This window comes from Scyliorhinus canicula, chromosome 5 (assembly GCF_902713615.1).
Source record: "Scyliorhinus canicula chromosome 5, sScyCan1.1, whole genome shotgun sequence".
Lineage (NCBI taxonomy): Eukaryota > Metazoa > Chordata > Chondrichthyes > Carcharhiniformes > Scyliorhinidae > Scyliorhinus > Scyliorhinus canicula.
In genome coordinates this window covers 22,480,965-22,502,672 of record NC_052150.1, presented here as the reverse complement: position 1 = coordinate 22,502,672, position 21,708 = coordinate 22,480,965, and the positions used below count along the sequence as shown (strand labels likewise).

The following is a 21,708-nucleotide window of genomic DNA, read 5'->3' as shown; positions in this document are numbered from 1 at the left end:
ATATTCTTATTTCCCAGTTTCTACTGTATTTTTTCCTTCTGAATTGCATCTTCCTATCCCTGTAACCTCCTCCAACCATCTCAAGATCTCTGCACTCCTTCAATCGTGGCCTCGCACAGCCTCCGTTTTAACTGCTCCACCATTGGTAGCCATGCCTTCAGCTGCCAAGTCCCTCAAATCTGGATATGTCTCGCTAAACCTCGTGCCTCTCTTACCCCCTCTAAGATGCGTCTTAAACCCTAACTCTTTGATCAGGCTTTTTGCCATCTGCACAAGCATCTCTTCATGTGGTTTGGCGTTGAATGTTGTTTGCTAATGTTCCTGTCAAGCACCATATACAGGCAAGTTGCTACTTTAAGATATCTCCTCCTTTTACTAGCTACGACGGTCCTTTGCGAAAGGAGATTTAACATTCTCGACTTTACGTTTGGAAGGGATGAATCTGCCACACAGTGTTGGTGATAATTTGGCATTGATTAGCAAGGTCACCAATATAATTATTTCTGTTCCTATATGTACAGCACGATCATAATTATTTTCTTAACGCATTAACCTCCGTGCTGTGCTCTAATCCCATCAGGACGACAAGGATTTGGTTCACGAGTTTGTTGTCGCCGAGGGCCTGACATGTTTGATCAAAGTAGGAGCAGAAGCAGACCAGAACTACCAGAACTACATTCTGAGAGGTAAGCAAAGCATTCCCTGCTGTGTTGGTGCTTTCTAAAGGAAACGTGGAGTTTGTTTCTTTTCATTCTGTGCCAGAGCGTGTGCAGATCTCGCCTGGTAGTTTTAGCTGACATGGCCTGACCAAGTTTTGGCTTGAGGCCTTTGTGGTTGGAAGTGACCCATTAAGTTGGCTAGTGTCCCTGCACAGCCGGCCTACATTTCTCTTTGCTAATTTTACACTCGCCGCCTCCATAGATGCCAAGAAACATCTAAGCATCCACGTTGTACTGTAATGGCCATGCTGTGGAAAGGTTTCCACTCCTCAAATTTTGTCCTTGCAAGGAGGGAGTCAAGAATGATGCTGGAATGTATGAAAATATTCCATAACATGATTTCAATATCGATCTTTTTAGCTGTCATGAATATTCAACCATCAGGAGTGTGTCCTGCTGTGAACCAAGACAAAGTAATGAAGTGAGCAGGAATGCCCCCTATTGGGCATCTATCTTGTGTTGAATCTCTCCATTAGCTCCACGGAGTTCTATTAGAAGTTCTGGATATTGTATACTGAAGTGATGAATTGTTAGAAGACAATTGATTTTTTTTCTGAAGGAGTGTTTTAATAACCTTAAACATTGCAGGCGATCTGAACTGATTTTAAAATGTTAATCATCTCGGCTTCAGTTTTAAAATCCATGTTCTTGTTTTCAAATGTCTCCCTGGCCTCTTCCCACACTATCTCTGTAACCGTCTTCAGCCCTACGAAAGCCTTCATGATCCTTGCATTCCTCCAGATTTGGCCTTTTCTGGATCCTCAATTGTAATTTGTCCACCATTGGCAGCCATGTTTTTAAAAAAATAATATTTTATTAGAGTATTTGAAAATGTTTATAACAGTAACAAAAACAATGACATCAACATGGTAAAATAAACATTCCCCCCCCCCCCCCCCCCCCAGCCCAATCTTCACACACCTCAACCGTACAACAATGATCCCCCCCCCACCCCCCCCCCCCCCCCCACCCCCGCAGCATCTGCTGACGTTTTTAATTTTCACAGAATCATAGAATTTACAGTAAAGAAGGAGGCCATTCACCCCATCGAGTCTGCACCGGCTCTTGAAAAGAGCGCCCGATCTAAGCCCACACCATCACCCTATCCCTGTAACCCAGTAACCCCACCTAACTTTTTTTGCACACTAAGGACAATTGAGCATGGCCAATGCATCTAAACCGCACATCTTTGGACTGTGGGGGGAAACCGGAGCAAACCCACGCGGATACAGGGAGAAAGTGCAAACTCCGCACAGACAGTAACCCAAGTCGGGAATCGACCCTGGAGCTGTGAAGCAACTGTTCTAACCACTGTGCTACCCTGTGGACGTTGGTGAGGTCATCTTGGACACATCCAGCCCGGTGTTTTTCAAATATGTTTTCCCGGGACCCACTTTGTCAACTGGCCGACCATCGGGACCCAGAGCGCCTTCACTTGCCCAGTCTATTCTGAGTCAAGGCAGTGTTTGGGATACAAGTCTTCTTGCGCCAGGCAAGGGACAGAAACAAAATCATCCCCGAGAATGGGTCACTGTCTGTGTGGAGTCTGCACGTCCTCCCCGTGTGCGCGTGGGTTTCCTCCGGGTGCTCCGGTTTCCTCCCACAGTCCAAAGATGTGCGGGTTAGGTGGATTGGCCATGCTAAATTGCCCATAGTGTAAGGTTAATGGGGGGATTGTTGGGATACGGGTTACGTGGGTTTAAGTGGGGTGATCATTGTTCGGCACAACATCGAGGGCCGAAGGGCCTGTTCTGTGCTGTACTGTTCTATGTTCTATGTTCTAAAGCCGACGAATGGCTGCCACCTCCGGGAGAACCCTAACATTGACCCTCTTCAGGCAAACTTTATTTTCTCAAGACTAAGAAACCCAACCATGTCACTAACCCAGGTCTCTACACTCTGGGGTCACGAGTCCCTCCACATTAATAAGATCTATCTCCGGGCTACCAGGGAGGCAAAGGCCAGGACATTGGCCTCTTTCACCCCCTGAACTCCCGGATCTTCCGACACTCCAAAGATCGCTACCTCCGGACTCGGCACCACTCGTGTTTTTAGCACTGTGGGCATTGCCTTAGCAAAACCCTTTAAGCTTCGGGCATGCCCAAAACAACATGTGGACATGATTTTCTGGACTTCCCGCGCACCTCGCACACCTATCCTCTTCCCTGAAAAACATGCTCATTCTAGCCACTGTCATGTGTGCCTGGTGGACTACCTTAAATTGTATCAGGCTAAGTCTGGCGCACAATGAGGAGGCATTAACCCTGCTTAGGGCATCCGCCCATAGACCCGCCTCTATCTCTCCTAGCTCGTCCTCCGCGTGCCCTTAAGCTCCTCCACCGGAGTTTCCTCCGCCTCCGAAAGCTCCTGGTAAATATCCGATACCTTCCTCTCTCCCCGCAGGCACTGGAAACTACTCTATCCTGTATCTCCTGTGGCAGCGGCAGCCATGTTTCTAATAGCCTCCATGCTTACAGCTGCTTTGGCTTTGCTCTTTGCAATTCTTTCTGTAAACCTCTCTGATGTTCTGCCTTTCCTTTTATATAAAAATGTTCCTTACCTGAGCTGATACCTCCTTTTGTGACTACCAAAAATGTTTACATTGGTATCGCCTTTGTAAAGCATGTTTTGCTATGTTGAAGGTGCTGTATAAATGGGAGTTATTATTGTTGTTCTTGCACAAAGCTCTTGTTTGCTCTTTCCCTCTCTTCAACCCTTCTAACTTTCGTCTCCTCTCCCTTCCCCCTCTTTCTGCTTCACCCTTCTTCTCTCTCTTTCCCAGATTCAAACGCAAGCAGTGACAGGGCATGGAAGTAATGAGCTCTTACAGGCCTGGTTAAGAATGAGCAATGAGTTGAAACAATATGGCTTGTGTTTTCTTTTTTAATTTCTGGGCCCAATGGGCCACGTTTGAGAGGGGGGGAAAAGAAACCACCGAAAGATCTGCCAATTGTGTGATTTATCCTTGCTCCAGAATCGGTTTTATTTATATTTGGTCTGTGGTGCCTCTGGTTATTGTTTGGTTAATAAGCCCCAGTGGCTGGAAAAGCATTGTGTTCATTTGAAGTATGGCCTTCCTCCTGGAGGTTTACATAAATCTTAGTTAATAGATGACCGTCAGACAGACAGTGCAAGGAAGAATGTCAAGAGATTCTCATGCTACCCTGAACTACAGAAGAGAAGTTTGGATCATCCCTGAGCGGGAGCAGAGCTCCAGGATTGAATGGCTGTTCGAGACTAGCTGCTGGAGAATTGCAGGTTATTTGTGGGAATGTAGATGTGATGGGAGATGCATTTTTTATTTTTATATATAATATATATTGTGATGTCTCCATTCCAGTCTATGAGGCTGGAAAGTTATTATTTCTTTGTTCTTGGAAGCCCTTCTGGATTGCCCATCTTGGGTGGAATTTAATACCCTTACCCATGGCATGTTGGTGGCAGTGGGGCATTTGATCAGGCAACTGGGAACTGCTCTGCCTTCTCGTCCCTGCCCTGATTAAATCTGTGGTGGGAAGGCCTCTCGGTGAGTGACCTTCCTGCCCCACCACAGTTGAGACAGTCAACTGGTCTGCCTGCCATGGACTTAATGGGGTAATTGAGGTCCTTTCAGTGGGAAATTATGTGGTTGGGTGACTCGCCATGTAGGAAGCCTGAAATTATGATAAACTGGGTTGTTTGCAGGCTTGCAGGGGAGTCCCTTGTTCAAAGCCATTTTGTGCATGATTGAGGGACCAGCATTGGGAAGGGACGGACTAAATTGCTGCCCATGTTGCTGGCCCCTATCTCCTGCAATCCCCCTCCCACCATCACTTGCCTGCGTCCATGGGCGATCCCAAGCTTCAAGTGGGTGTAATATTAGCAGCTGCCACTGCCTCTTCCATGGCACTGTTGAGCAGTAAAAAGCTGACAAGCTCTGGCTGGCAGCCCTCTGAGGAAGTCATCCCCACCCCCGCCAGGGTTCTAATTCCCAGCGCTGGCCAGCACTGCCCAATTTAAGTGCTGGAATCTATTGGAGAGGGCCTTCCAGAAAAGAGGTGACTGAGGTTGTGGTGAACGTATTGTGGTGAATGTATTGTATTAACCATTCACCATGTATCACGCTGTTGCCCATGTGGGCTCCACCTATGGACCATTGTACGATATTACATAGAATGTATCATGTTGGTGCCTTTGTGGGCTCTGCCGCTGCCTCGTCCCTTGAGGGGAGGTATGAAGAGCAGCAGCTCTGTACGCGGCTCTCCCCAGCAGATCAGTCGCAGGTAGGCCCTGTTCTAGTCGATTACAGCCATAGTTTACATCTATTCTGTTTCACGTGAATTGATGGTCACATCAATTTAATCAACCAGAACACCACAGTGGAATCGGCCTTCAAACCTGACCGACTGGAACTCGACCCACAAGCCGCGGAGGCCAAAGGGATTTTTTTCGCACTGGCTCCGTGTTTCAAGGCCTACCTCACCGCCGCCTTTCGTCTCCGACGATCAGAAGCTGAGCCTCCTCCATGCCCAGGTGAGCCATGGAATCTCTGCACAACTGAGGAAGCCTCCAATTACGCAGACGCCCTCGCGATACTGAAGCGCCTATACGGTAAGGCCAGTGAACGAGGTGTATGCGCGGCATCTCCTCGCTACTCGCCGCCAACTCCCCGGGGAATCGCTGGAGGAGAACCTACGCGACCTCAAAGTCCTTGCGAGAAGTTGCAACTACCAGGCCGTTACGGCCACTCAACATATCGACCTCGCCGTCCGGGATGCCTACGTGGCTGCAGTCAGGTCCAACTACGTGAGACGGGGCCTACCCGAGAAGGAAGAGACCTGGAAGAGACGGTAAAGCTAGCCTCCTCCTTAGCAGTAGCATTCCAAAGCCACGACGCGTTCCCGTCTGATCCCGCGACCCCCTCGTGGACCCCTGACCAGGGAGTATCCCAGGCCTGTGCCGCGCAGCTGCTGCCCAATACAGGGGGCTACTTTGCGGCAGCATCAGCATCCCAGGCAGCGCTGCCCGGCTCGGAATGCGAATTGCAGCGACGAAAAAGGGACATTTTGCTAAAGTTTGCCTGGCCAGGTCCAAATCCTCAAAATCACAGGCCTGACTCACAGGCCCGCAGACCCCGCAATGTGGCTGCATGCCTGTCGGCTCCGCTCTTCCCCCCCCCCCCCCCCCCCAGGGTGATTGGCCTTGCGTTGTCCGTGGGGGCAGCCATCTTCAAGCCCGCACATGTGCGACTAACGGGGTTGCCATCCTCCTCGCTGCCCGTCACGTGCGCCCGACGGGGGGCCATCTGCAGCGCCGGCCAACAGGTGCGACCGATGGGGGCAGCCATCTTGGGGCGTCCCCAGCACCTCCGACCACTCCGGCTACCCGCAACTCAGCATGGTTACCCTTGACCAGTCGCGACCCAAACACCTCCGGAGCTCCATGATGACCGTCCGGATGAATGGACACGAAACGCCTTGCCTGTTCGACTCCGGGAGCACGGAGAGCTTCATTCATCCAAACATGGTAAGGTGCTGCTCGCTCCCAATCTTCCCTGCACCTCAAACCATCTCCGTCGCTTCTGGGTTGCACTCGGTGCAGATCCGGGGGTGCACTACCGCAACCCTTGTAATACAGGGCGTCGAGTATGCCGATTTTAAGTTATACTTACTCCCCGAACTCTGCGCTCCTCTCCTGTTGGAACTGGACTTCCAGTGAAACCAGGAGCCAAACCCTGAAGTTCGGCGGGCCCGACCCCCACTCGCCGTATGGAGACTGGTGACCATGAAGGTCCACCCTCCCCCGCTCTTCGCAAATCTCACCGCCGACTGTAAGCCAGTCGCCACCAGAAGCTGGCGGTACAGCATCCAGGACAGGACTTTCAACCAGTCTGAGGTCCAGCAACTCTTGAAGGAGGGGATCATCGAGGGCAGTAATAGCCCCTGGAGAGCTCAGGTGGTGGTCGTCAGGACCGGGGAAAAGAACCAGATAGTTGTAGACAACCGCTAAACCATAAACCGGTACACGCACCTCAATGCGTACCCCCTTCCCGGGATCGCAGACATGGTTAACCAGATTGTACACTACCGGGTGTTCTCCACGGTGGATCTGCATGTCACCAGCTCCCAATCCGCCCGGAAGATTGCCACTACACGGCCTTTGAGGCAGACTGCTGCCTCTTCCACTTCCTTCACGTCCCATTCTGCATCACAAACGGGGTCTCGGTCTTCCAAAGAACGATGGACCGAATGGTGGACCAATACGGGCTGCGGGCCATATTTCCGGACTTGATCAACTTCACCATCAGTGGCCACGATCAGCAGGACCACAATGCCAAACTTCAGAGATTTCTCCAAACAGCCCAAACACTTAAACTCACTTATAACAAGGAGAAATGTGTTTTCCGCACAACCAGACTAGCCATCCCCGGCTACGTCGTGGAAAACGGAGTGCTAGGACCCGACCCCGACCATGTGCAATTCTGCCTTCCCCACTGCCCCAAGGCCCTGAAAAGGTGCTTTTCCTATTGCGCCCAGTGGATCCCCAACTATGTGGACAAAGCCCGCCCACTAATCAAGGCCACCATCTTCCCACTGGCGGCTGAGGTCCGCCAGGCCTTCAGCCGCATCAAGGCAGATATTGCCAAAGCCACGATGTGCGCGGTGGACGAGTCCTTCCCCTTCCAGGTGGAGAGCGACGCGTTAGAGGTCCCCCTCGCCGCCTCCCTTAACCAGGCGGGCAGGCTAGTAGCATTTTTTTCACGTACCCTCACTGCCTCCAAAATTCGACACTCCTCGGTCGAAAAAGAAGCCCAAGCCATCGTGGATGCTGTGTGGCACTGGAGGCACTACCTCGCTGGTAGGAGGTTTACCCTTGTCACCGACCAATGGTCGGTAGCCTTCATGTTTGATAATACACAGCGGGGCAAGATCAAGAACGATAAGATCTTGAGGTGGAGGATCGAACTCTCCCCCTATAATTACGATATAGTGTATCATCCAGGTAAGCTCAACGAGTCTCCAGATGCCCTGTCCTGCGGCATGTGCGCCAGCGCGCAAGATGACCGACACCAGGCCATCCACGATGACCTCTGTCACCCGAGGGTCACCTGGCTTCTCTACTACATCAAGGCCCGCAACCTGCCCTACTCCACAGTGAAGGTTAGGGACATGACCAGCGACTGCCAAATCTGTGCGGAGTGCAAGCCGCACTTCTATCGACCAGATAAGGCCCACTTGGTGAAGGCAGCCCGGCCCTTTGAGCGTCTCAGTATCAACTTCAAAGGGCCCCTGCCTTCCACCAACCGCAACAGGTATTTTCTTAAAGTCGTTGACGAGTTCTCCAGCTTCCCCTTTGCAATCCCCTGCCCTGACGTGACCGCGGCCACCATTATTAGGGCCCTGCATAGTGTCTTCACCCTGTTTGGTTTCCCCACTTACGTCCACAGTGACTGGGGCTTGTCGTTTGTGAGTGACGAACTGCATCAGTACCTGCTCGGTAAGGGCATCACCGCGAGCAGGACTACCAGTTATAACCCCCGGGGAAACGGGCAGGCGAAGGAGAACGCGACAGCCTGGAAGGCCGTCCTCCTGGCCCTGTGGTCCAGGAATCTCCCAGTTTCCCACTGGCAGGAGGTCCTCCCCGGCGCACTCCACTCCATTAGGTCCCTCCTTTGCACGGCCACGAACGAGACCTCTCATGACCGCCTGTTTGTTTTCCCCAGGAAATCCACCTCGGGGGTCTCGCTTCCGTCCTGGCTAAAGACACCGGGGCCCGTCCTACTCCGCAAACACGTCAGGAGCCATAAGTCCGACCCTCTGGTTGAGAGGGTCCAGCTCCTACACACCAACCCCCAGTTCACATACATAGAACACCCCGACGGCCAACAGGATACGATTTCCCTCCGGGACCTCGCACCCGCAGGTTCCACTACCACTGCCATCCCAAATTACCCCACCCAACCTACGCTAACCAGTGCCCCCACCCCTACATGGCATCCGTGCCCCCCCCACCCCCATTCCTCGTTCACTGACCCACAGGAACAAAGCTCCAGAAGACATGCTCCCGGTATCCGTGTCTGTGCCCGCACTGGTGACTTCACCACCCAGGCCCGCACAGATGAGTTTGACACCCGGGCCAGCTGTGATACCAGAGCTTCGGCAATCACAGCCCATGCTCAGGGCGCCGGACAGGTTGAACCTGTGAACCCTTCACCCCGCCGGACTTCAATTTTTTAACAGGTGGTGAATGTGATGAACGTATTGTATTAACCATGAACCATGTATTACTCCATATTACGCTGTTGCCTATGTGGGCTCCATCTATGGACCATTGTATGATATTACATAGGATGTATCATGTTGGTGCCCTTGTGGCTCCGCCCCTGGCTCCGCGTCTTGAGGGGAGGTATAAAGAGCAGCAGCTCTGTAGGTGGCTCTCTCTATCAGATCAGTCGCAGACGGGCTCTGTTCTATCTACTCTGTTTCGCATGAATTGATGGTTGCATCAGGGGTTCTTGTCAGTTCTCCTGCAGGGTAAGTGTTGAGACCCTTGTTGCCTCCACTAAATACGGTACTTTCACGGTTGACTTATGTTTCAAAGTTCTTTGCTTAAGAGGGTGAGTTGAAGACCATGAGTTGATTATCTTCCCTCACCAAATACTTGTGATCTGGTGACTCAGAAAGAATAGGCATATGCCATTTCCTACCACTCTAATCTCTTGCCACTGTTCTTGAAGCCTATTCCTGTTAGCTGCTGCATAACTCTCCATGACCTGATCCATCTCATATACCAAATGGAGTCCTGCACCTGTTTTGAAATCGTTGATGGAAGAATCTTTTAATTTTCCAAGTCCATCATTGACAACGAAAACAAGTTTTAAAAAAAAAAAAACACCCAACATTTTGGGGACATTTTAGGGACACTTTATCCGAGCCGTCATTTTGCCTGAGTGACTTGTATCTGCACCACCTCACTCGCCAATTGATTGTCCCAACAACACCAGTCGGATCCTAATCACACCTGGTCCAAAGTGTAAGTGCACTGTGCCAGCCGAACAGCACATTGAACTGCTTCCAAAAATGCAGAGGGAATGAAGCCCTCCTAATTCAAATTACAAGTACTGTTCCATGTGAAATAGAAATATATGAACTGTTAATACATTAAGTGATCATTGCTCAGTTGGTAGTACGTTAGTCTCTCGAGTGAGAAGGTTTTGGGTTCATGTCATGATGAGTTCAGAGCTTGAGTGCAAGTCTACGCTGACATTTCCAGTGCAGTCCTAAGGGGGCGCTGCAGTGTAGGAAGGGAGCTGCCTTTTGGATGCGACATAAAACAGCCCCATTGGTCTTCTCAAGTGGACAGTAGAGATCCCATGGTGGAATTTCAAAGAGGAACAGGGGTGGATATCACTGGTGTCCTGGGCAATATTTACCCCCAAATCAACATCACAAAAGCAGGTTATCTGTTCCATTATTACTTGCTTTTTGCATGTGCTGTTGTGTTTCCTACATTGCAAATGATTACATTTGAATATTTAATTTAAACATAATTCATTGTTCCAATTAAGAACATTGGCTGCAACCAATATAGTGGGTATGTTAAGTTAACGACTCACAACTCTCAAAACATCACATCGTCAACCTTGAAACTTATTTTCAGGAGCATCATTGTTTGTTTATATTGACCTATTATTTGTGCTTTGAGCTGTTCATAATGTCAGACCGCCCCGACTAAACCATTCTAATTCCTTTTTAAAAAAAAACAATTGAACCATATACACGAATGTGACGAGTCCAGTGAAACAAAAGTTGAACAATTCTCTGTGAAACAAAATTTACAATGTGAATCTAATTCGCTAAAAAATTCCAAATATTTATATTTCTAATTTCTAACGTATTCCTCACCTTGAAATTAAGAAACCAGATTAAAAGTGGCAGTGTTAGATTATTGGTTTGTCATTACAGCTGGTGGATCAAGCACCTCCGATAACATGTGGTTGTGATGAGGGCCATCAGAACTAGTCACTGGGCAATTACTAAGGCTGCTGAAGCCTTTTTCACTCAGACATACTAGCTAGCATTAAGACCACTTTCCATGAGTGGTCTCTTGATTTCTTTACTGCTTTTTCAATTTGTGTTATTCTGTTGCGCCTTGCACATATGTTTCTAGGAAGTATGAAGTATTTCAACGCTGGACCTAAAATTGAAAGATGGAGTATGATTGGGTGTCCAAACTTTACCATGGCTTCTAGGACCTCTTACTATAGGCCAACATTCACTTGCACTTGAGTTACAGAGTGAGCTCTTAACAGGAGTTAAATAGGTGTTTCCAATTGAGTCCTTCCATTGGGTTCAAAACAAAAGGTCGGCCCATGTGTCTATCACTCTCGAAATTAGGAATCTAACTTTTTTAAAATTGGAAACCTCCACACATTGCATAAGTGATGGCGGTAGAAGACTCTTACTTTCCTTTGATTCTTTAGTTGTCTCAACAGTTTTGTTTTTTTGACTTCTTACAAATTCTGCATTAATACTAATGTTGATTTTAGTGCTGCCCTACAATTCTTTAATTTGATCAGAGTCGCTCCCATTCGATTTGGGCAAAATTCCCTTCAGTCTCGTTGAGGGCTGGATTTTCCCGTTCCCCAGACGCGTGTTTCCTGGTGGCGTGTTGTTCGCTGGCGGTAGGAAACCCACCGGGGGGAAACGCTGGTTCTGCCGATGGGAAAAGTAAATCGCAACGGCCAGAGAATTTTGGCCCAATTCCCCCGACCTTTATTTTCACATGCTCTGTTCCATTCTTGTCACTTACTTTAACCTTCATAACATTGCTCATCCTGCAGCACCCATAATGAATCACTATTTTTTCCAGCATTCCTTTCCACCAAGTTCTGAACTATTTGTTGCACCATTTTACTGAACAAAACCTCAGAAGGTGTTTACTTTTCAATTTGGACTTCTTCCACTATTCCATCCCAATGTTATCTTCAGCTGCAAGCAATAGCATGGTTTGTTAGGTTAGTGCAAATGAAACGCATACACGTGTATAGATATTCCTGGGATTTCAGGTTAACAGTATTCTAATGCCACACTTAAAGAATTTCACTGGCTGAAAAGTGCTTTGAGATGCCTTTGATATTGTAAAAGGTGTTTGTTTTTTAAATGCATGGGGCAAATAAAAAGTCTGGCATGCACGCAAAGTTGCCAGTGCATTATCTCTGATTAGTACAACCTTACTGAGAATCTGATAAAAGATGGCATGTTGAATAATAAAAGTACTCTGATCCCACGGAGCAATGTGCCAGCCTGTTGTATACATTCCACATCCTGGTTACTGTAACATTGATTGCGAGAATAGTTTAGGCCAGCATCAGGCATGTTGAACATGCCTCTTAACTCTTCAGATGCTGAATTTAATTTTTAGTGCCTTTTGTAAGATGGTAAATGGGTGAAACAGCAGGAGTTTTGGTCTGTCTCCAAGGCAACTGGAATGATGGGTGCAGCTGTGGGCCCATTGTATGCTGTGTTGTAAAGTTTGCAGATATTGGAAAGTTGATGATTGTGGTTGTTTGGAAGTCAGTTATCTCAGTATCAGCATATTACTGCAGGTGTTCCTCAGGGCAGTGTCATTGGCCTAATCATCTTCAGCTGTTTCACCAATGCCCTTCCCTCCATCATAAGGTTTGAATAGAAGATCTTCGCTGATGACTGCACAATGCTCAACATCATTTGGGACACTGCAGATACTGAAGAATTCCGTGTTCATACGCAGCAAGGTCAGAAAAGCACAGGCTTGGGCTGCTAAGTGGCAAATGATATTTGTACCACACAAGTGCCAGGCAATTACAATCTCCAACAAGAGAGAATCTAACCATCTCACTTGACATTCAAAGGCAATGACATCACTGAATCCCCCACCATCAACATTCTGAGAGTCCTCATTGACCAGAAACTGAACGAGACCAGTCATATAAATAGCGTGGTCACAAAAGCAGGTCAGAGTGTGGAAAGTCTGCAGTGAGTAACCTGCCTTGAGAATCCTCAAAGCCTGTCCACCACCTGCAAGACACAAGTCAGGAGTGTGATGGAATTCTCCCCATTTGCTTGGATGCTCAATGCCATCCAGGCCAACGCAGCCCACTTGTTTAGCACCCCATCCACCAACTTAAACATTCACTTCCTCGAACACTGATGCACAGTGGCAACAGTGTGTTCCGTACCATTAACAAGGTGCATTGGCAGCAACTCGCCAAGGCTCCTTCAAAGGTATTTTCCAAACCAATGACCTCTACCACATAGGGGGACCAGGGCAGCAGATGCAAGGGAACACCACCACCTGCAAGTTCCTCTCCAAGCCACAACACTATCCTGACTTGGAACTATATCGCCATTCCTTCACGGTTCCTCATGCAAAATTCCGAGAACTTTGTTCCTAACATCACTGAGTGAGTACCTATACCACATGGACTGCAGGTCAAGAAGGTGGCTCACCGTCACTCAAGGGCAATTGGGGATGGGCAATAAATGTTGGCCTAGCCAGGGACCGCCATATTCCGTGAATGAGTAAATTAGAAAGAAAATGCAGTTCAACAAATATTAGAAGCCAAAAGGAGCCTCTGATTTATGGAACTGATTGCTGAGATGCAAGGATTGTCCTCTGAGGGAGATGACGTAGACGGGCCAATATTCTCTACATTTAGAAGATTGAGGGGTGACCTAGCAAACCTAAAACTCTAGTAGATGTTGGGACGGTATACCTTGAGAGATATCAGCTTCAGAATAAGGGGGTCAGCCTTCTAGGACTGAGAATCAGAGATATTCCCTCACTCAAAAGATTGTGGATCTTTGGAATTCTCAATCAGAGAGACATCTGCTCCACATCTACTCGTCAGCACCTTTCATCATATGTACCTCAATTAGATCTCCTCTGATTCTTCTGGACTAGAGAGAGTATAGGTCTGAACTGCTCAATCTGCCTTCCTCAGATGAACCCTTCCCCTCTAGAATCAATCTAGTGAACCTCCTTTGAACTGTCTCTAATGCAACTGCATCCCTCTTCAAATAAGGGGACCAAAATGGTATGTTGTACTCCAGGTGCAGTCTCTCCAATGCCTTGTACAGTTACAGTAACACTTCCCTACTTTTACACTCTCCTTTAGCTATGAACACCAAGATTCCATTTGCCTTCCTCATTACTTGCTGTATCTGCAGGATAGATTTCTTCGATTTATACATGACACTCAGATCTCACTGCACCAAAGCACTCTTGACGTTTCTCTCAATTTAGTTAATAAGTTGACTTTCTATTTTTCCGATTTAAAATGGATAACCTCCCACTTATCCATGTTAAATTCATCTGTCAAGTTTTGGCAGACATATCTAACCTCGCCTGACGTATCCATATGGAATATGACATCATAGTACAAGCATACACCACTGCAAATACATAGTCATTAGCTGCCATATGGAAATGAAATAGCAATTAATTAACCATATGTAATATTCAGTGAGATGGTAAATAGTCACTCACACTTTCATTAAGCCTGTAACTTGTGGGAATCTGAGAGATGACGGTGATCTTTGCATTGAGAATTGAGAATTTGTGTTGAGAACTGGCCGCTTCAAAGGTAATTTCCCTTTAATGACAAGTCACAAGGATAATGGCTGATATCAGTGCCCTGGCACAGTGTTTTATCGTTAAACTGACATTACTAAAATTGATTATGTGGTCACATTGCTGTATATAAGACCCAGTTGTGTGAAAATTATCACGTTTCCTGCAATACAACCATGACTCCACTTCAAAAAGCATTTGATGAACTATGAGTGCTTTGGGATGTCCTGAGCTTGTGAAAGGCGCAATATAAATCTAAATGTTTGAGATGATCCTCCTTCAGGTACCATGCTCTAAGAGGGTGTTGGCAACCATGCACTCCCATTGGATTGGTCCATGGTTATGCTTGGCAAAGTACTGCAGTAGAATGCATTTGACAGTATGGCTGACTGATTTGCAGGTTGATGCATCCAATCCCTTCCTGTAATTTTGGTGGAGTCATGGGATATAATGGGACAGATAGAGATGAGGGGTGGTGTTGGAGAGACTTAAACACAGGTGGGAGCTGGGATACTATATTGGAGAGTTTACAAGGGCCTTCTATCTGGCTCGCCCTCGCACCCACATTCCTCAGCTCTCACACTGCATTGCAACCCAACTCCCATATGAATAGAGCATTGGGGTTAGTTTTGAATTGATTCAGGGCTATGGGAAGAGACTAGAACAGAGGGATTAGTTTGGGGATTTAAATGGACTAAGGGGGAGAGAGAACAAATTCCTGGGATTAGTTTTAAACTGGCCTAGCAAAGTGCCAGTGAAGATCAAATGTCTCTGAGCTTTAAAACTCTTTGCGTTTGTGGTTAAAGCAGATATTTCATGGAAGCTATCGAGTATTTGACCTGCTCCAATGTGATCGATCGCATGGCCTTTCATGATGTCAGGACATCCAATCCCCTCCTGTAATTTTGGTGGAAACGGTGTGAAAAACGTTCAATGCCCATCTGTCATTTCATTCACATTGGGAGATCAGGCAGAAATTCCAAGCAATGTTCCTCCAGTTGGTTCTGCAATGTTGACATTGCATGTAATGACTTCAATGGAAACAGTAAGTGAAATCTGGAGTTTTTGGACAAGCTTTTGGATTGATTTAAAACCCGAGATTAAAATTCATGAGTAAGGTGCCCCTGGCACAAGTTTGTGAGGCTGCATCAAATATTGTAGGGCCTTACGTGAACTCCATTATTTTGCTTTCCTCGAGCTGACAGCAACTCCCTTTTCTCATGAGACACGATTCAGAAGTCAGCCTTCCTACTTCCCGCCTCTCTCTAGATAAAGCTTCCCGACACACTGCATCCTCAGTCTATGGCTGTCTAATCTGTGCCTGTAAGTCCCATAATTGTCAACAATGACAAACACAGGCCAATACTTTGTTTAAAAGCACTTCTCCTATACTACGTCCATCTAATGGTCCTCCCAGGAAAAAAAATAATCCTCCCAGGCAAAGGTGGATTTAGAATATTTTTCCCAATGGAGCTGCAACACTTGAGACCAGGTGTTTTAAAATCTGCCAGCAAATCAACAGGCAAATGCACCACAGCAAGAAATGCAAGCACTTGGCTAGTCAGAGAGCTCACAAGTTACTCTGGCCCACTAGTTAGAAATTTAATAGCTATATTAATATGGAGCCAATTGTTTGTAGCTCTTTCACTGATAGACATTTACTGACTGATTTGAACCTTTTATTTTAAAAGTTTTGACAAGACAGGACCTAGTGGCCTCTCAATGTACAGCCTTCACTTGATGTTTCACAAGATGAGATAGAGTTGCAGCATACAGATGGGCTTTTTAACAAAAGGCTGCAATGCCATACCAGTTGTTTTGCCCTCTTCTATTTGTGAGGCACAGTGGATGGTGCCTGATGAATGATTCACCCTCCCAAGGTCTGACAGATCTGTGTGAAGTGCAGCTTAGACACACTTTCGCCTTCCCCCTGCACTGAATCCTCTTGGCTTTCCCTGCGTGTGCTACTTTTTGTGATGTGGCATTTTCGAGATGATGCAATTGGCAGGTTACTCGTAAAGCATGAGCCTGTTGACCTGCGGAATGTTGGCAGCTACTTTTAGCCCTGATTGCTCTTTCTAAAAAAAAAGAAGAAATTCCAGCAGTGATGGTCCAGCTCGGATAAATCGCTGATCCAGTGTACAGCTCCGAAGCAAAAAACATGTTCCATCTTGTATTCAGGCACCATCAATAACATGGCTGCGGCAGATATATTTTAAGATACAAAACCTGAAAAGAACTCCAGATTATTCTCCTTCCCTTAAACAAATGTGTTGGCATTTCACCTCCAGAAATAATAATTCTAATTGTCCAAATGACCTTGGGTCAAAATGATGGCCGCATATCGCCATTAATTCCGAGAAATGATGGAATGATGCAGGGCAGAAATGGGTCATTCAGCCCATAATTTCAGTGCCGGCTCTTTGAAAGAATTATACATTCAATCTCATTCTGTTCTCTTCCGCCATGGCCAAACATTTATTTTCCTTTTCAATCACGTGTCTTATTCTTATCTGAAAGTTAGTACTGAATTTGCTTCCACCGCCCTTTCAGCCAGTGCATCCAATCATAACATTGCGTACATTTTATAACTATGCTTTGATGGCCGTTTTTGGTCAGTGTGTCTTGGATCAACTTCACAATCATCAATATTTAGTTTTGGCAAAATAATCCAATGCAATGATGTACTTCCCTCAAAAGATACTGCAGGAAACCGGAGCTGAAGTATCCCATATGGCCCCTCTAGCTATCTTTGGCAGTTGAAATGATCGTGGTGATCTTCTGCTTCAACTCCACTTTCCCACTGCTTCCCGCCCCAGTGCTCCCCATGTTCCTTGATACCTTGACAGCCTGTAATCTGTCGAGCCCAACCTTGAAGTTATTCAATATGGAGCACCCATAACCCTCTGGGGTCGACTAAGATTCGCAACTGTCTGAGTGAAGAAATTCCTCCTTGTTTCATCGAACATAGAACAGTACAGCACAGAACAGGCCCTTCAGCCTTCGATGTTGTGCCGAGCTTTGTCCGAAACCAAGATCAAGCTATCCCACTCCCTGTCATTGTGGTGTGCTCCATATGCCTATCCAATAACCGCTTGAAAGTTCCTAAAGTGTCCGATTCCACTATCACAGCAGGCAGTCCATTCCACACCCTAACCACTCTGAGTAAAGAACCTACCTCGGACATCCTTCTTGTATCTCCCACCCTGCACCTTATAGTTATGCCCCCTTGTAACAGCTACATCCACCCGAGGAAATAGTCTCTGAGCGTCCACTCTATCTATCCCCCTCATCATCTCACAAACCTCTAAAAGTTGCCTCTCATCCTCCTCCGTTCCAAAGAGAAAAGCCCTAGCTCCCTCAACCTTTCCTCATAAGACCTACCCTCCAAACCAGGCAGCATCCTGGTAAATCTCCTTTGCACCCTTTCCAATGCTTCTACGTCCTTCCTTTGGTGAGGTGACCAGAACTGCACACAATATTCCAAGTGTGGTCTCACCAGGGTCATGTACAGTTGCAGCATAACCCCACGGCTCTTAAACTCAAGCCCCCTGTTAATAAACGCTAACATACTATAGGCCGCCTTCACGGCTCTATCCACTTGAGTGGCAACCTTCAGAGATCTGTGGACATGAATCCCAAGATCTCTCTGTTCCTCCACATTCCTCAGAACCCTGACTTTGACCCTGTAATCCGCATTCAAATTTTTCCTACCAAAATGAATCACCCCGCACTTGTCAGTGTTAAACTCCATCTGCCATTTTTCAGCCCAGCTCTGCATCCTGTCAATGTCTCTTTGCAGCCTACAACAGCCCTCCACCTCATCCACTACTCCACCAATCTTGGTGCATCAGCAAATTTACTGACCCACCCTTCAGCCCCCTCCTCCAAGTCATTGATAAAAATCACAAATAGCAGAGGACCCAGCACTGATCTCTGTGGTACACCGCTGGTAACTGGTCTCCAATCTGAAAATTTTCCATCCACCACCACCCTCGGTCTTCTATGTGATAGCCAGTTACTTATCCAATTGGCCAAATTTCCCTCTATCCCACACCTCCTTTCTTTCTTCATGAGCCGACCATTTGGAACCTTATCGAACGCCTTACTAAAGTCCATGTGTACTACATCAACTGCTCTACCTTCATCTACACACTTAGTTACCTCCTCAAAGAATTCAATCAAATTTGTGAGACAATATTTACTCCACAAATCCATGTTGACTATCCCGGATTAAGCTGCATCTTTCCAAATGGTCATAAATCCTATCCTTCAGGACCTTTTCCATTAACTTACCGACCACCGAAGTAAGACTAACCGGCCTATAATTACCAGGGTCATTCCTATTCCCTTTCTTGAACAGAGGAACAACATTTGCCACTCTCCAGTTCTCTGGCACTATCCCCGTGGACAGTGAGGACCCAAAGATCAAAGGCCAAAGGCTCTGCAGTCTCATCCCTTGCCTCCCAAAGAATCCTAGGATATATCCCATCAGGCCCAGGGAACTTGTCAACCCTAAGGTTTTTCGAAATTGCTAATACATCCACCCTCAGAACATCCACCTCCTCCAGCCTACCCGCCTGTATCACAAACTCATCCTTTAAAGCATGGCCCATCTCCTTGGTGAACACTGAAGAAAAGTTTCAGTACTCAATAATTGACCCCTTGCCATAGACTGGGCCCACATCATCGAGACGATTCTCCAGCCAGAAGGAACAACCTCTCGATGCCTACCTTGCCAAGCCCCTCCTGAATCTCTCAACTTCAGACAAAACGTTTTTTATTCTTTCATGCCCATCCCTAAATGCCTATGATAAGGTGGTGATGAACAGCCACCTTGAATTGTTGTAGTCCATCTGGTGTGGATATGGTAGCATGGGGGCAGCATGGCACCACAGTAGCTAGCAAAGTTGCTTCACAACTCCAGGGTCCTAGGTTCGAATCTCAGCTTGGGGCACTGGCTGTGCGGAGTCTGCACGTTCTCCCCATGTCTGCGTGGGTTTCCTCCGGGTTTCCTCCCACAGTCCAAAGATGTACAGGTTAGATGGATTGGCCATGCTAAATTGCCCTTGGTGTCCAAAAAGGGTAGATGGGGTTACGGGGATAAGGTAGAGGGGTGGGTTTAAGTAGGGTGCCCTTTCCAAGAGCCGGTGGCGACTTGATGGGCTGAATGGCCTCCTGCTGCACTGTAAATTCTATGATCTATGATATACATTTGCAGTTACGAAGACTGTTCCATATACTTGACCCAGTGACAGCGAATGGGTGGTGATGTAGCTCCAAGCCAGGTTAATGCGTGTCTTGAGGGAAACTTGCATATGGTGGTGTTTCCATGCATCTACTGTCGTTGTCCTTCTGGATGATTGAGATTGTGGATTTGGAAGGCGCTGTCAAGTGTACCTTTGTAAGTTGCTGTAGCACGTGCATCTTGCATTTGGAACATAATGTAGTCGGCCTGTGTTCAGGCCCAATTTACTCCGCCACTCATAAGACAATCCTCTCATTCCAGTTACTAATTTAGTGAACCTACAATACTTCAAATACCCCCAAGGAAAGTACTGGCCAAACACGTGACCTTGATACAATCTAGCATGTCTCTTACTGAGCTAGGTAGCGCAGCCCAGTTAGTTTAAAGAAAACTTTTGATCTCCTGACACAACCGCATTGAGGTCAAATGCCATTTGATTTCATTTATCCTGCCCCTTAGCCTTTTGCTTGTCCTGTTGTTTGCTTCAGAACGTTTCCTGGCCCCATATTCAGTTAAATATATTGTGATGAATGTCGGAATTTCAGACATTGTATTCTATGTATTTGGTGCAGTAAGGGTTAATCGCCTGGGTTAGTGGGTACGACTGCTGCAGTAGTATTTTTAAAACTCTTGGTTCACAAGACAGCCAGGATTTTTGGAGCCAGAGGCGCAATTAAAGCATCGTAAAAGTGTGGACTAATGGACTTTTATTTATATGAAGAGGGTTTGCTGCAGAGTGCATAATTAGAGATGGTGTGTTCAGCTTAACGATCATGTAGTTAATGGAAGGAGCCGGGGTTGAAGCAGTCAGATATTCAGGTTCAGCTTTTTAATTTTGGGCTAGAACATAAGCTGAGAAAGTTGTGAATAAATACAGCCATGAGATTCTGCATTATTCTGACTGGGTCGAAATTCTCCGACCCCACGCAGGGTCGGAGAATCGCCCGGGGCCACCGAAAATCTCCGCCACCCGGGAATTGGCAGGGGCGGGAATCACGCCACGTCGAGCGGTGAGTCCCCTGCGGCGATTCTCCGGCCCGCGATGGGCCGAAGTCCCGCCGCTGGGAGGACGCGGTGGTGCGAGCGGGCCCCGGGGTCCTGGGGGGGGGACGCGGGGCGATTGGACCCCGGGGTGCCCCCACGGTGGCCAGGCCTGCGATCGGGGCCCACCGATCGGCGGGCAGGCCAGTGCCGTGGGGGCACTCTTTCTCTTCTGCCGCCACGGCCTACACCATGGCGGAAGTGGAAGAGAATCCCCCAGCGTGCATGCACCGGTGGTGACGTCAGCGGCATGCGCGAACGGGCGAAGGCCTTTCGGCCAGCCCCGGTGCCGGGCGGCAGGTGTCACAGGCCGCTGGTGCCGGTTTTGGCACCAGTCGGCGTGGTGCCAACCGCTCCGGCGCGGGCCTAGCCCCCAAAGGTGCAGGGAATTCCGCACCTTTGGGGAGGCCCGACGCCGGAGTTGTTGGCGCCACTCCGCTACGCCGGGACCCCCTCCCCCGCCGGGTAGGGGAGAATCCCGCCCAGGGTGTCAGGTCTCTTTCTTTAAGCCGTCTCAAACGATTTCTCTTAAAAGTGGAGTATTGAAGACATCTCCATACAGCAACTGTTCCTGAGTGCTACCTGTATTTAAAAGTGGATTAGGACTTGAGATAGTTTTGTTGTTTGAGTCGAAGTAAAGATAGCAGTTGAAGGTTATTGGGTCACTGTATTGATTAACATTGTTTAGGGGGTAAATGTAAGCTATTTTCTTGTGTGATGTTAAAGATGTGTTAATACTGTGTTTGTGATAAAGTTTCTTTTCATATACCATAATCCCGTGAAATTTCCGTGAAATCATTCCTGGAGTGCAGTATCCTTTCCTCAGTCTCATAGAATTAAAATAAAATATTGGGATTTCTGTCCAGTATCCTAGCCACTGTTGGGGTCTGGTCCCGGATTGTAATATCATTGTCCTTGGAATATTCAATGTTCCTGGAATGTTTATTGTCCTCTCGATAAGAGTCAAAGTAGAGGAGGCTTGTTGCAGTTGGTTTAATGACCGTTAGACACTCGTGTCACATTTTGTGGATCTCCTGTGGTAATCATCGAATTCCTACAGTACCGAAGGAGGCCATTTGGTCCATCGAGTCAGCACCGACCTTCTGA

General features: G+C 47.5%; 1 protein-coding gene across 19 annotated transcripts in view; it reads left to right on the top strand.

The window, feature by feature from the left end:
• fhod3b (formin homology 2 domain containing 3b) overlaps positions 1 to 21,708 on the top strand; it is a 678,530-nt gene that overhangs the window by 337,462 nt on the left and 319,360 nt on the right. For all 19 annotated transcript variants that reach the window (XM_038796751.1, XM_038796753.1, XM_038796754.1 and 16 more), the window contains exon 5: positions 581 to 686. In XM_038796751.1, the coding sequence (XP_038652679.1) occupies positions 581 to 686 (106 nt within the window). The remainder of the gene's footprint in view (positions 1 to 580; positions 687 to 21,708) is intronic.